The 15,731-nt window shown below is 35.9% G+C and overlaps 1 protein-coding gene across 1 annotated transcript in view; it reads right to left on the bottom strand.

The window, feature by feature from the left end:
* Positions 1 to 15,731, bottom strand: part of LOC115438135 (F-box/WD repeat-containing protein 7-like) — an 82,579-nt gene that overhangs the window by 51,559 nt on the left and 15,289 nt on the right. The window contains exons 4-5 of the mRNA XM_030161545.1: positions 12,993 to 13,127; positions 12,766 to 12,889 (exon numbers count right to left, since the gene is read on the bottom strand). Of these exons, the coding sequence (XP_030017405.1) occupies positions 12,766 to 12,889; positions 12,993 to 13,127 (259 nt within the window). The remainder of the gene's footprint in view (positions 1 to 12,765; positions 12,890 to 12,992; positions 13,128 to 15,731) is intronic.

Here is a 15,731-nt window from a genome sequence, read left to right as displayed (position 1 = left end):
CTATATTTTCTGTTTGTTCTGTGTATTTTCTCTGTTCGTTCTGTATATTTTCTCTGTATTTTCTCTGTTCGTTCTGTGTATTTTCTCTGTATTTTCTCTGTTTGTTCTGTGTATTTTCTCTGTATTTTCTCTGTTCGTTCTGTATATTTTCTCTATATTTTCTCTGTTTGTTCTGTATATTGTCTCTATATTTTCTGTTTGTTCTGTGTATTTTCTCTGTTTGTTCTGTATATTTTCTCTGTATTTTCTCTGTTTGTTCTGTATATTGTCTCTATATTTTCTGTTTGTTCTGTGTATTTTCCCTGTTTGTTCTGTATATTTTCTCTATATTTTCTGTTTGTTCTGTGTATTTTCTCTGTTTGTTCTGTATATTTTCTCTGTATTTTCTGTTTGTTCTGTGTATTTTCTCTGTTTGTTCTGTATATTTTCTCTGTATTTTCTCTGTTTGTTCTGTATATTGTCTCTATATTTTCTGTTTGTTCTGTGTATTTTCTCTGTTTGTTCTGTATATTTTCTCTGTATTTTCTGTTTGTTCTGTGTATTTTCTCTGTTTGTTCTGTATATTTTCTCTGTATTTTCTGTTTGTTCTGTATATTTTCTCTGTTTGTTCTGTGTATTTTCTCTGTATTTTCTCTGTTTGTTCTGTGTATTTTCTCTGTATTTTCTCTGTTCGTTCTGTATATTGTCTCTATATTTTCTGTTTGTTCTGTGTATTTTCTCTGTTTGTTCTGTATATTTTCTCTGTATTTTCTCTGTTTGTTCTGTGTATTTTCTCTGTATTTTCTCTGTTCGTTCTGTATATTTTCTCTATATTTTCTCTGTTTGTTCTGTATATTTTCTCTGTATTTTCTGTTTGTTCTGTGTATTTTCTCTGTTTGTTCTGTGTATTTTCTCTGTATTTTCTCTGTTCGTTCTGTATATTTTCTCTATATTTTCTCTGTTTGTTCTGTATATTTTCTCTATATTTTCTCTGTTTGTTCTGTATATTTTCTGTGTATTTTCTCTGTTTGTTCTGTATATTTTCTCTGTATTTTCTCTGTTTGTTCTGTATATTGTCTCTATATTTTCTGTTTGTTCTGTATATTTTCTCTGTATTTTCTCTGTTTGTTCTGTATATTTTCTCTGTTTGTTCTGTATATTTTCTCTGTATTTTCTCTGTTTGTTCTGTGTATTTTCTCTGTTTGTTCTGTGTATTTTCTCTGTATTTTCTCTGTTTGTTCTGTGTATTTTCTCTGTATTTTCTCTGTTCGTTCTGTATATTTTCTCTGTATTTTCTCTGTTTGTTCTGTGTATTTTCTCTGTATTTTCTCTGTTCGTTCTGTATATTTTCTCTATATTTTCTCTGTTTGTTCTGTATATTGTCTCTATATTTTCTGTTTGTTCTGTGTATTTTCTCTGTTTGTTCTGTATATTTTCTCTGTATTTTCTCTGTTTGTTCTGTATATTTTCTCTATATTTTCTGTTTGTTCTGTGTATTTTCTCTGTTTGTTCTGTATATTTTCTCTGTATTTTCTGTTTGTTCTGTGTATTTTCTCTGTTTGTTCTGTATATTTTCTCTGTATTTTCTCTGTTTGTTCTGTATATTGTCTCTATATTTTCTGTTTGTTCTGTGTATTTTCTCTGTTTGTTCTGTATATTTTCTCTGTATTTTCTGTTTGTTCTGTGTATTTTCTCTGTTTGTTCTGTATATTTTCTCTGTATTTTCTGTTTGTTCTGTATATTTTCTCTGTTTGTTCTGTGTATTTTCTCTGTATTTTCTCTGTTTGTTCTGTGTATTTTCTCTGTATTTTCTCTGTTCGTTCTGTATATTGTCTCTATATTTTCTGTTTGTTCTGTGTATTTTCTCTGTTTGTTCTGTATATTTTCTCTGTATTTTCTGTTTGTTCTGTATATTTTCTCTGTTTGTTCTGTATATTTTCTCTGTATTTTCTCTGTTTGTTCTGTGTATTTTCTCTGTATTTTCTCTGTTCGTTCTGTATATTTTCTCTATATTTTCTCTGTTCGTTCTGTATATTTTCTCTATATTTTCTCTGTTTGTTCTGTATATTTTCTCTGTATTTTCTGTTTGTTCTGTGTATTTTCTCTGTTTGTTCTGTATATTTTCTCTGTATTTTCTCTGTTTGTTCTGTATATTTTCTCTGTATTTTCTGTTTGTTCTGTGTATTTTCTCTGTTTGTTCTGTATATTTTCTCTGTATTTTCTGTTTGTTCTGTATATTTTCTCTGTTTGTTCTGTATATTTTCTCTGTATTTTCTCTGTTTGTTCTGTGTATTTTCTCTGTATTTTCTCTGTTCGTTCTGTATATTTTCTCTGTATTTTCTCTGTTTGTTCTGTGTATTTTCTCTGTATTTTCTCTGTTCGTTCTGTATATTTTCTCTATATTTTCTCTGTTTGTTCTGTATATTGTCTCTATATTTTCTGTTTGTTCTGTGTATTTTCTCTTTGTTCTGTATATTTTCTCTGTATTTTCTCTGTTTGTTCTGTATATTGTCTCTGTTTGTTCTGTGTATTTTCTCTGTATTTTCTCTGTTTGTTCTGTATATTTTCTCTATATTTTCTCTGTTTGTTCTGTATATTTTCTCTATATTTTCTGTTTGTTCTGTGTATTTTCTCTGTTTGTTCTGTATATTTTCTCTGTATTTTCTGTTTGTTCTGTGTATTTTCTCTGTTTGTTCTGTATATTTTCTCTGTATTTTCTCTGTTTGTTCTGTATATTGTCTCTATATTTTCTGTTTGTTCTGTGTATTTTCTCTGTTTGTTCTGTATATTTTCTCTGTATTTTCTGTTTGTTCTGTGTATTTTCTCTGTTTGTTCTGTATATTTTCTCTGTATTTCTGTTTGTTCTGTATATTTTCTCTGTTTGTTCTGTGTATTTTCTCTGTATTTTCTCTGTTTGTTCTGTGTATTTTCTCTGTATTTTCTCTGTTCGTTCTGTATATTGTCTCTATATTTTCTGTTTGTTCTGTGTATTTTCTCTGTTTGTTCTGTATATTTTCTCTGTATTTTCTCTGTTTGTTCTGTGTATTTTCTCTGTATTTTCTCTGTTCGTTCTGTATATTTTCTCTATATTTTCTCTGTTCGTTCTGTATATTTTCTCTATATTTTCTCTGTTTGTTCTGTATATTTTCTCTGTATTTTCTGTTTGTTCTGTGTATTTTCTCTGTTTGTTCTGTATATTTTCTCTGTATTTTCTCTGTTTGTTCTGTATATTTTCTCTGTATTTTCTGTTTGTTCTGTGTATTTTCTCTGTTTGTTCTGTGTATTTTCTCTGTATTTTCTCTGTTTGTTCTGTATATTTTCTCTGTATTTTCTGTTTGTTCTGTATATTTTCTCTGTTTGTTCTGTATATTTTCTCTGTATTTTCTCTGTTTGTTCTGTATATTTTCTCTGTTTGTTCTGTATATTTTCTCTGTATTTTCTCTGTTTGTTCTGTGTATTTTCTCTGTATTTTCTCTGTTCGTTCTGTATATTTTCTCTATATTTTCTGTTTGTTCTGTATATTTTCTCTGTATTTTCTCTGTTTGTTCTGTATATTTTCTCTGTTTGTTCTGTATATTTTCTCTATATTTTCTGTTTGTTCTGTATATTTTCTCTGTATTTTCTCTGTTTGTTCTGTATATTTTCTCTGTTTGTTCTGTATATTTTCTCTATATTTTCTCTGTTTGTTCTGTATATTTTCTCTGTATTTTCTCTGTTCGTTCTGTATATTTTCTCTATATTTTCTCTGTTTGTTCTGTATATTTTCTCTGTATTTTCTCTGTTTGTTCTGTATATTTTCTCTGTATTTTCTCTGTTTGTTCTGTATATTGTCTCTATATTTTCTGTTTGTTCTGTATATTTTCTCTGTATTTTCTCTGTTTGTTCTGTATATTTTCTCTGTTTGTTCTGTATATTTTCTCTGTATTTTCTCTGTTTGTTCTGTGTATTTTCTCTGTATTTTCTCTGTTCGTTCTGTATATTTTCTCTATACTTTCTCTGTATTTTCCTGTCCCTCTCAGGTTGTAAATCCCTGTAAACCAGGTGTTCTTCTGTCTGTATTTGTGTCCTGTTTTCCTTATTTCCCAGCTGTAAACACACCTGCAGTGTGGACGCTCAGTCTCAGTCATAGCAGTAAAAACAACAGCATTATTTGTCTTATTTACAGTGAATCCACAGAACATTTGGAACAATATCCAGGGGAAAAGTAAAATGAGGACATGAGGTTGAGACCGAGGCGGAGTCAATAATGTGAAGAAGACGTCATGAATCACCACATAAATCCTACTTATTTGATTCTCTGCACATCAGTTAATGAATATACCAGTCAGGTGTCATGTCTGTATGTGATTATTAATGTGAAAAAGGCCATCTTCTGTTTGTTTATGTCAACACTTTGTGTATGAAATGCATGATATTGTTTGTGTATAACCAATATGTGAAATTTAAGGCACATTCATGTCACTCAAATGCACTGAAACACCATCCTCTTAGACAAACATAGTAAACAATTATGGTGCACATATGAGATGGAAATGTAATCCGATAAATGAAGACCAAATCTAAATGGAAAAAGACAATCCGTGTCAGATTACCAGTGTTTCTGCTGGCACATCGCCACCACAAAATCCTTGCTGCCACAACATACATTTGATACCACCCCCACCCCCCACCCCCCAAACAAATCAGTAATAGGCCTACACATTAGACCACAGGTGTCAAACATGCGTCCCACCAAAGGGTCCAATCTGGGCCTTAGGATGAATGTGTGAAATGCAAAAATTACACTGAACATATTAACAATCAGTAGTGTCAAAATCATTTTACTTCAGGTTCCATACAAACACACATAAACCAATTAGATCTCAACTGGGTCAGACCAGAAAAATACTGTCATAATAACCTAGAAATAATGACAACTGCAGATTTTCATCTTCCTATTAGTGTAAAAAAAAAAGGAAAACTGTATGAAAATGTTTACATTAACAAACTATCCTTTTACAAAAAATGTGAATAACCTGAAGAAATATGAACAAACGGAAATGTCTTCAGAAAAGTAAATGCAATGTAATCAGTCTTATGTGTGTTTGTAATTGTAATGTAAGTTTTAACGCACATACGTAAATGATAAACTGATAAAACTGAGGAAGAATGAGTTAAAACTGCACTTGTTTTTCTTTAGACATTTCAAGTTGTTCATGTTATTCAGATTTTTAAGGAAACGATGCAGATACAAACATTATCGTGACGTAATTGTACTTTTTTCACTGGTATTATGTTACTGGTTTGGCCCACTGCAGATTAAACTGGGAACTGAACTAACAGGAGTTTGACAGCCCTGCATTAGGCCATTCATTCATTCATTCATTCATTCATTCATTTTCTGAACCTGCTTTATCCTCACTAGGGTCATGGGGGCGGAGCCTATCCCAGCTCCTTATGGGTGAAGGCGGGGTTCACCCTGGACATGTGACCAGTTCATCCCAGACTGAACACACAGACAAACACACTGCCACATTCACACCTATGGGGGATTTAGATGAACCCATGAACCTATGAGAGCATGAGTTTGGATGGTGGGAGGAGCCAGAGGACCCATCCCACCCCCATCGACATGTTGGAATCGAACTCAGGACCCCCCCCCCCCCCCCCCCCCCCCCCACACACACACACACACACACACACACACTAGGCCATGCATATTAAAGTGTTGAATACAAAGTGTTCAGGTGTAACACCATGGACCAGTATGTGCACTGGTTCTGTCTTCCATCTTCATCTCTACCAGATGTGCTCCACACCTGCACATGTCAGACGCTCCCTCTACTCGGACAAACGGCCCCAGATGAGTCCCCACAGACGTTCAGAGTCATTCTGCACTGCACACAACTATGTCACTGAGTGGGTCATGACTCAGTAATGAACACTGTGTTTGTTATTAAATGTTATTAAATGTTATTAAATGCTGTTGTATGTAGTTATTTTCTTTCCTTAAAAATGCAGAAGACAAACCAGCAGATCAAATCCGCTGGAGATGACAGAGGAAAACTACAAGCACTCGTAGAGCGCACACCTCCACCAAGGCAGGTCAGTGCCCCCCCACCCCTGATCACCACCAAAATGTAATCATTTGTTCCTTGTGTCAGTGTCAACATTTACTGAAATTTTCATCCAAACGTGTCCAGAACTTTTGGAGTTACTTACACACACACACACAGACAGACAAACCAGCGCTGACAAAAACATAACAGAGGTCAGCAGAGGTAATTAATAAACACATCTAGAACAGCTCACATGTGCTCACAGCTCTTCTGTGTCTGTGTTCAGATTAAATCAGTCTCAGTGAATCTGAAGGAACTTTGTGTTGGTAAATGACAGTTGTTCAAATGGACAGGATTTCACTTCTGTTCAACATGTTGATGCTCATATGAACTATGTTTTCAGCTCCAAAATGAACCATTTCAGCACAATTAATGCTATATTTTCATGTCACAAATGGACAAGTTCTATTTGAACTGAACTGAGCTGAAAAACAAATCTTCTCTTCTTTTGGATTCCCCAGTTTTTCTTCCCAGATTCTCTCCTCCATATCACATGTTTTATTTGTACAGGTTCAATCTGGAGTATGGTGCTGATCCATCCTGCTTCTGTTCCACCAATACATACATGAAGAATGGCACACAGCACTGTTTACATCAACACTTTTACAATAAGAAGCATTTTTAGACACAAAGAACAATTCTAGATTGTTCTTTCCTCTTTAGTCTGATGCTAAACTATCCAATAAATAATAGTGCTCCTAGTTTTTGCACAGGGATCATTAGTGTAAACGCTGACATGGCTGCAGAGCATCAGTATGATGGGATCCACAACAACCATGTCACATCCGTCCACTGACACATTTAGTGTTTTTGTGTCAGCTGGGATTGTTTTAGATCCACAATAGCAACATTTATGAAGAAGAGCACAATTAGCAATAGGAAGTAGTAAGTTTTTGGGGGATTTTTGGATGATTTTTGGATGATTTTTAAGTGTTTTTTGGGTAATTTTTGGGTGATTTTTAAGTGTTTTAATGTGTTTTAATTTCACACTCCAGTTTAGGTCTGAACCCTAAAACCAATCACACTTACCAATCCTTTGAAAGTTTATTTCTGTCAATTACTGATCCCAATTGGAAAAACAAAAGAACAGTTGTATTTGTAGTGGTCTATCGCCCTCCTGGTCCTTACTCACAGTTTTTATCAGAATTCTCTGACTTTTTATCCACTGTAGTGTTAAACTGGGATAGGATTTTAATAGTTGGGGACTTTAACATTCATGTTGATAATGACAATGACTCTTTTAGTGGAGCTTTTAGTGGCCTATTAGATGGGATTGGCTTTGTTCAAAATGTAAATAAACCAACTCACCGTCACAAGCACACCCTGGATCTGATCTTAACATATGGTATTGAGATTAGTGACCTTGTTGTCCTCCCCCATAACCCCTTACTCTCAGACCACTTTTTAATTACCTTTCAGTTTGTGCTTGAGGATAAGTCTACACCTGTGATTAAAGCTCAGATGAAAAGGACGTTATGTGATCATTCTGTCTCAAGGTATAGAGAGATAATTCAGCCAATATTTCCTTCCCTGTTGTCTGATTATGTAGAGAACATGTCTAGTCCTGCTGCATGTGATGAGTTTGTTGATAGTGCCATGCTCACACTACAGACTGCTCTGGATGTAGTTGCCCCCCTCAAGCCGAGGATTGTTAAGCCAAGGCCAGCTTCTCCTTGGTATAATGCCGAAACACGTTCCTTTAAACAAGCAGCACGTAAATTAGAGAGGCTATGGCGCCGTTCCAGCTCAGAGCATTCTTTTAGTGCCTGGAAAAACAGCTTATTGGCCTATAAGCAGGCCCTGCGTACGGCTAAAACTAGTTACTACTCATCCTTAATCGAGAAAAACAAGAATAACCCTAGATTCCTGTTCAGCACTGTTGCCAGGCTGACAAACAGTCACAGTTCAGTAGAACCCTCTAGCACACTTACTCTCAGCTGTGATGACTTCCTACAATTCTTTAACGATAAAATCTCAACTATTAGGAACAAAATAGATGAACTACTTCCAAATATTAGGTCTGACAAAGCACAGGCTACTAACCAAGAATCTCTTCTAAACCCCCTACAATGTTAGATAATTTCACTACTGTAGATGGAGCTGATGTAGCATCTATCATTATGTCCTCCAAACCATCCACCTGCCTCTTAGACCCGATCCCAACCAAACGTTTCAAACAGACTCTGCCCCTAACTATTGACACAATTCTAATTATAATTAATACCTCACTAGTTACTGGCTACGTGCCACAATCTTTTAAATTTGCAGTTATTAAACCACTTCTGAAAAAACCTACTCTAGATCCTGACCTCCTGGTCAGTTACAGACCTATATCTAATTTACCCTTCCTCTCCAAAGTTCTTGAAAGAGTGGTAGTTAAACAGCTGTGTCAGCATTTACAGGACAATAGTTTATTTGAACACTTCCAGTCTGGCTTTCGTGCTCATCATAGCACTGAAACCGCATTAGTCAAAGTAACCAATGACTTGTTATTAGCTGCTGACGATGGTTTGGTCTGGATCCTGGTCTTATTGGACCTGAGTGCAGCTTCTGACACTATGGACCACAGTATCTTACTGCAGAGATTAGAATGGGACATAGGCATTAGAGGAGCAGCCCTCTGCTGGTTTAAATCCTATTTATCTAATAGGTACCAGTTTGTTTATGTAAACCAACAATCATCAACATATTCCAGAGTTAGTTGCGGCGTGCCACAAGGGTCGGTCCTCGGGCCCATTTTGTTTACACTATACATGCTGCCTTTAGGTAACATTATTAGAAAACATGGCATTAAGTTTCACTGTTACGCAGATGATACACAACTGTATTTATCGGTTAAACCTGATCAGACCAGACAAGTAGATAAACTAAGTTCCTGTGTCCGTGACATTAAAACCTGGATGAGCGCTAATTATCTTTTACTTAACCCTGAAAAAACAGAGGTCATTATAATAGGCCCTAAAAATGCAAGAGACTCCCTATCTGACCAGATAGTCACTCTGGACAATGTGAGTGTAACCTCTAGCACCACAGTTAGAAACCTAGGAGTTCTATTTGACCCAGATCTATCATTTAAACCACATATGAACCAAGCCTGCAGAACCGCCTTCTTCCACCTGCACAACATAGCCAAAATTAGAAATATTCTTTCTAAAAATGATGCAGAAAAATTAGTTCATGCGTTTGTTACATCTAGATTAGATCACTGCAACTCCCTTCTCATAGCATGTCCTAAAAGCTCTCTAAAAAGTTTTCAACTGGTTCAGAACGCGGCAGCGAGACTACTAACAGGAACAAATAGAAGAGAACACATCACCGCTGTGCTCCAAGCCCTTCACTGGCTTCCAATTGAGTTTAGAATTAGATTCAAAATCCTCCTCCTCACATACAAGACCATTAATGGTATGGGCCCCTCTTATCTCAGAGATGCTCTGGTGCCGTACCATCCCAACAGAACCCTTCGTTCTCAGAATGCAGGTCTACTGGTAGTTCCCAGGGTCTGTAAAAGTACAGTAGGAGCTAGAGCCTTTAGTTACCAAGCTCCTGTTTTATGGAATCAGCTTCCAGTTAACATTAAAGAGGCCGACACAGTCTCTACATTTAAGGTCAGGCTAAAAACATTCCTATATGAAAAAGCTTATGGTCAGGCTAGTTCAAACCAGACTAAACCCACAGTTCAGTCTAAGCTGCCCTAGGAGCAAGAATGCTGGGGGAAGTACAGGCACTGAGTCCTATCTCCTGTTTCTGGTTCTACGTACCATTCTGGTCTGCACTTATATTTTTAATATTTAGCCAACTTAGTTTGTGCAGTGCTATTCACCCGATGTCCCCTTTCCCCACTCCCCTCCGGGGGAGTGGCTACTTTTTCAGTTGTAACCACTTGGGAGCCAATGATGGCAGGATCTGCGCTGACCCATCTGTGTCCTGCCCTGTCCTGTGTCCTGACCCCCTCCCCCACCTGTCTGGATGGACGTCCTCGGCCTCACCACTGTGGATGGGCCTCCTCGCCCCTGCCTGTCTCATCCAGCGGGATGGACCCCCCATGTGTCCACCCTACTGCATCCTTGTAGACTAGAACTACATCTGCAAATGGACGTCCATCAGTCCTGGTGCATCTATAGCCTGTCCGTCCATGGGAGTGGATCTCTCCTTCACTGTGGTTCTCCCCGAGGTTTCTCCCTTTTCCCACTGGGTTTTGAGTTTTTCCTTGCCGAGAAGGAGGGTCTAAGGACGGGGGATGCCCTGGACACTACTCATTTTCTTGCTGTTCATTTGACTGTTGTTTACTCCAACTGACTCTGTAAAGCCCTTTGAGATAACCTTGTTGTGATATTGGGCTATACAAATAAAGTTGAATTGAATTGAATTGAATTGTTTTTGGGTGGTTTTTAAGTGTTTTTTGGGTAATTTTTGGGTGATTTTTAAGTGGTTTTTTTGGGTGGTTTTTAAGTGTTTTTTGGGTGGTTTTTAAGTGTTTTTGGGGTAATTTTTGGGTGATTTTTAAGTGGGTTTTTTTTGGGTGGTTTTTAAGTGTTTTTTGGGTAATTTTTGGGTGATTTTTAAGTGTTTTTTTTGGGTGGTTTTTAAGTGTTTTTTTTGGGTGGTTTTTAAGTGTTTTTGGGGTAATTTTTGGGTGATTTTTAAGTGGGTTTTTTTTGGGTGGTTTTTAAGTGTTTTTTGGGTAATTTTTGGGTGATTTTTAAGTGTTTTTTTTGGGTGGTTTTTAAGTGTTTTTTTTTGGGTGGTTTTTAAGTGTTTTTTTTGGGTGGTTTTTAAGTGTTTTTGGGGTAATTTTTGGGTGATTTTTAAGTGGGGTTTTTTGGGTGGTTTTTAAGTGTTTTTTGGGTAATTTTTGGGTGATTTTTAAGTGGTTTTTTTGGGTGGTTTTTAAGTGTTTTTTGGGTAATTTTTGGATGATTTTTAAGTGTTTTTTTGGGTGGTTTTTAAGTGTTTTTTGGGTAATTTTTGGGTGATTTTTAAGTGTTTTTTTTGGGTGGTTTTTAAGTGTTTTTGGGGTAATTTTTGGATGATTTTTAAGTGGGGTTTTTTTGGGTAGTTTTTAAGTGTTTTTGGGGTAATTTTTGGATGATTTTTAAGTGGGTTTTTTTGGGTAGTTTTTAAGTGTTTTTGGGTAATTTTTGGATGATTTTTAAGTGGTTTTTTTTTGGGTAGTTTTTAAGTGTTTTTGGGGTAATTTTGGATGATTTTTAAGTGGTTTTTTTTGGGTAGTTTTTAAGTGTTTTTGGGTAATTTTTGGGTGATTTTTAAGTGTTTTTTTTGGGTGGTTTTTAAGTGTTTTTGGGGTAATTTTTGGGTGATTTTTAAGTGTTTTTTTGGGTGGTTTTTAAGTGTTTCTTGGGTAATTTTTGGGTGCTTTTTAAGTGTTTTTTTGGGTGGTTTTTAAGTGTTTTTGGGGTAATTTTTGGGTGATTTTTTAAGTGTTTTTTTTGGGTGGTTTTTAAGTGTTTTTGGGGTAATTTTTGGGTGATTTTTAAGTGTTTTTTTTGGGTGGTTTTTAAGTGTTTTTGGGGTAATTTTTGGGTGATTTTTAAGTGTTTTTTTGGGTGGTTTTTAAGTGTTTTTGGGTAATTTTTGGGTGATTTTTAAGTGTTTTTTTGGGTAGTTTTTAAGTGTTTTTGGGTAATTTTTGGGTGATTTTTAAGTGGTTTTTTTGGGTGGTTTTTAAGTGTTTTTTGGGTAATTTTTGGGTGATTTTTAAGTGTTTTTTTTGGGTGGTTTTTAAGTGTTTTTGGGGTAATTTTTGGGTGATTTTTAAGTGTTTTTTTTTGGGTGGTTTTTAAGTGTTTTTTGGGTAATTTTTGGATGATTTTTAAGTGGTTTTTTTGGGTGGTTTTTAAGTGTTTTTTGGGTAATTTTTGGGTGATTTTTAAGTGTTTTTTTGGGTGGTTTTTAAGTGTTTCTTGGGTAATTTTTGGGTGCTTTTTAAGTGTTTTTTTGGGTGGTTTTTAAGTGTTTTTTGGGTAATTTTTGGGTGATTTTTAAGTGTTTTTTTTTGGGTGGTTTTTAAGTGTTTTTGGGGTAATTTTTGGGTGATTTTTAAGTGTTTTTTTTGGGTGGTTTTTAAGTGTTTTTTGGGTAATTTTTGGATGATTTTTAAGTGGTTTTTTTGGGTGGTTTTTAAGTGTTTTTTGGGTAATTTTTGGGTGATTTTTAACCTCCTCAGATCCAGGAAATATGAGCAGTACCATCTTTTTTTTTTATTCAATCAGTGTCTATACTGGAAACATCCTGATGCAACAGTTTTTTTCAGATGCAGTTTTGAACATTTTGATGGAATGTCCTTTGTGGTGGACAGTTTTCTTTTGTTTTGTATAAAGTTGTGAAACTCCTGTCCACACTAATAAACCATGACTCCATTCCTAATAAAGTACTGGGACTGACCAGAGCATCATGGGTAATGTCACGTCCGTCCACCAGCAAAAGTTTTCACATCCACGTGCTATTCCAAATCCAATATTTATGAAAATAGAGCTTCCACTGTCAGAGAATCTCAGTAGTCTGTGCACAAATGGATGAGCATTATTTACACACACTTCTAGGACTTTAGGACAACTGTTTTGGACACAAACGGACACTCATGTGACCCCCGAAGGACATTTTAGCTGATATCTAAACAGAAGAAAAGAACACCTGAACTCCAGTCCCAGGTGTGGTGTTCAGTGTTTACCTTGTTCTCTGCACTTCTCCCTCCACAGCAGGTTATCTTCAGCCAGGATCCTCCAGTACCTGCAGGTCTGAGCGGCCTGCAGCAGGTCTGAGGGAGCCAGGAAGGTCAGCACGTACAGAGCCAGCTGGAACAAACAAACAAACAAACAAACAAACACTGGTTCAGTATCTACACTCCACTGAACGTCCCATTTCCACACAGACACTGAACGCCTCTCAGGTCCGTACCTCTTTGGGCAGTAGTGATATGAAGTCCCTCTGAAACTGGGGCTGGATCACCTGCATCATGTGCTTCACCTGGTTGGTCTCACACCTGTCAATCAGCTCGTCCAGAGCCAGGAGCCGCTCTGGACCGCTCCACGCCTGAAGGAGCCAAAAGAAAAGGAGGTCACTCACTTATGTTCTCTACACGCTGACAAAGACAGAAACACTCAGTCCAAACACAGTGTGATGGTGAGTACCGGCACAAAGAAGAAAGAGTCAGCAGGAAGTGATACGACCTGAAACGCTTCAGAAGAAAACTAATCACACCATCTGCAATCCTGATTCTTAACAGGACACTACAGATGGAAGCAGATGAACGTTCCAGATCACAGTTACTATGACTACAATTATCACAGTTCTCATTATTATTGTGGTATTGATGAAATTGTGCTCAAAATGTTCAGAAAGTACTAATACACACTAAAAGAATTTAAGCAAGTTATGTTTAAAAAAATAATAAAACTAATACAATAACAGTCCCACTGTCCCTTCTGTGTCAGAAACATTCACATATTAACCCTTAGTGGTCTGAGTCTATTCTGTCTGTTTTTCAGTCCTTTTGATTTGGCCTTTATATACTATAGAAACACATGTTTACTATACCCATGTTTGGATCTGTTTTTTCAGCACAACTTCATCTAGATCCTCTGTCTATTATTTTTTCACTTTAACCTATTATATTAAAATAACAGGCCAGAAAACACACAAAAAAATATAAAATCCAACTTGAAAAATGTATATAATTTATTGCATAAATAACACACAGATGCTTAACGAACCTTTTCACAGACTTTAAAAGTGAATATTAGTTCCAAATATTAGGTATAGAAAATTAAAATTGTAATAAATTCAAACTATACTCAAATATTTGACATAAAAGCAGATCTTTACATAGAGTTTTTTCCCCTAAAAGTGCGGTAATCAAACACAGCTATCATGAGAATTAGAATTTAAACGCTAATACTAACATCTGTGATTTTACCGCCGTTTATTGTTATACCAGTAATCATCACATCCCTACATGACACATTCCAAAAAGGCAGACTAGTTAAAGTGTATATATTGCTCAACAATAACTGGATGGGAAATAAACAACAGTGAGGAAAAATAAAAGTATGCCTTTGGTTTTAGAGTGTGCATAAGTGTTACTGAATATTCGTTATTAGCAGGAAAACACCTTTTCTGAAACAAGCCTTCATGGTTCTTCTCAAATGCACATGATCTGCTTCAGTCTACATGTAATATTCTACATCAGGGCTCTCAAACTCATTTCTTTCAGGTTCCACATTCAGCCCAATTTAATCTGTGGTGGACCAGACCAGTAAAATAAGAACGTGATAGCCAGTAAATAATGACAACTCTAAATTGTTTTAATGCAAAAAATAATGTTCAATTATGGTAATATTTACGTTTACAAACTATCCAAACAAAAAGGAAGTGACTAACCTGAGAAAAAAAAAAAAAAAAGAATTTGTTAAGAAACAAAAGTACAATTTTATCAATATTATGCCTCGACTTATCATTTAGACATGTGCACAAAACATTTAGTAACAGGCAGAAAATTGTGAAAACTGCACTGACTTTTCTTCATTTGTTCATTTTGTTCAAGTTACTTATCAAGTTAGTTTATTCACATTTTTTTGTTAAAGGATAGTTTGTAAATGTAAACATTTTCATAATTTCATATTTTTACCTCCGCCAAGGAGATTATGTTTTTGCCAGGGTTTGTTTGTCTGTCTGTTTATTTGTTTGTTTGTCTGTCCGTTAGTGTGCAACATAACTCAAAAAGTTATGGACAGATTTGGATGAAATTTTCAGGGTTTGTTGGAAATGGGATAAGGAAGAAATGATTAAATTTTGGTGGTGATCGGGGTTGGGGGGGGTCCACGGGGGGGGCCACTGATCAGCCTTGGCGGAGGTCTGCGCTCTCCGAGTGCTTCTAGTTTGCACTAAATCAAAGAGAAAAAAAAATGGTGTTGTCATTATTTATAGGTTATCATGATATTATTTTTGAGTTTGATGCCCTAACTTGCACTTTGTAAATTCATCCTGCAGACTGGTTTAAGCCCCCACATGGGACGCATGTTTGACACCTGTGTTCCACACGTTACAATTAAAAATATTGTCATTTATTACATCAAGTTTTTGTTTTTTGTTTTTTTTTAAACATGTTAAAAGTTTTAAATCAGTCAGACTTAATTGACTGATTCATCATTCCATGATCTTTTTTTTTGTCACTAAAATGTCAAAAACTTCTGCACAAAAACACAAAATTAGGACGTTTCATGTGTTTTTTTTTGTAAAATTTGTAAATTTTTTATTTAGACCCATCAGAGCCATCCTCCACCCAGTGTCACAGCAGACTGTCAGAGCCTGTGTGGATGTGGGCTGGTTTAGTTTGTTACATAAGAACAGCTGGAGGCAGCGCTCATCTACTGCCCTGTGTTCGGACTTCAACGGTCCACTACACATCCAGTCAGGGGTGCACCCATACCACTGTTTTCCAGACCGAGTACCAGTACTTCCATTTGAGTACTTGCTGATACTGAGTACTGATCCTAGTCCTTAATAATCCCATTCCAGTTGTTAGTTCCTTTTGTAAATGTGCTTTATTGTCGTTGTCATTAGTCTGACTGGAACATTTAATGTGTTGGAATGAGCGTTTGTCAGTTAATCCACCAGGGGGCGCCGCTCTGAATTAAC

The sequence above is a fragment of the Sphaeramia orbicularis genome, chromosome 18 (genome assembly GCF_902148855.1).
Source record: "Sphaeramia orbicularis chromosome 18, fSphaOr1.1, whole genome shotgun sequence".
In the NCBI taxonomy this organism is placed as follows: domain Eukaryota; kingdom Metazoa; phylum Chordata; class Actinopteri; order Kurtiformes; family Apogonidae; genus Sphaeramia; species Sphaeramia orbicularis.
Note: the sequence above shows the minus strand (reverse complement) of the source record. Positions and strands in the feature narration are given on the sequence as shown.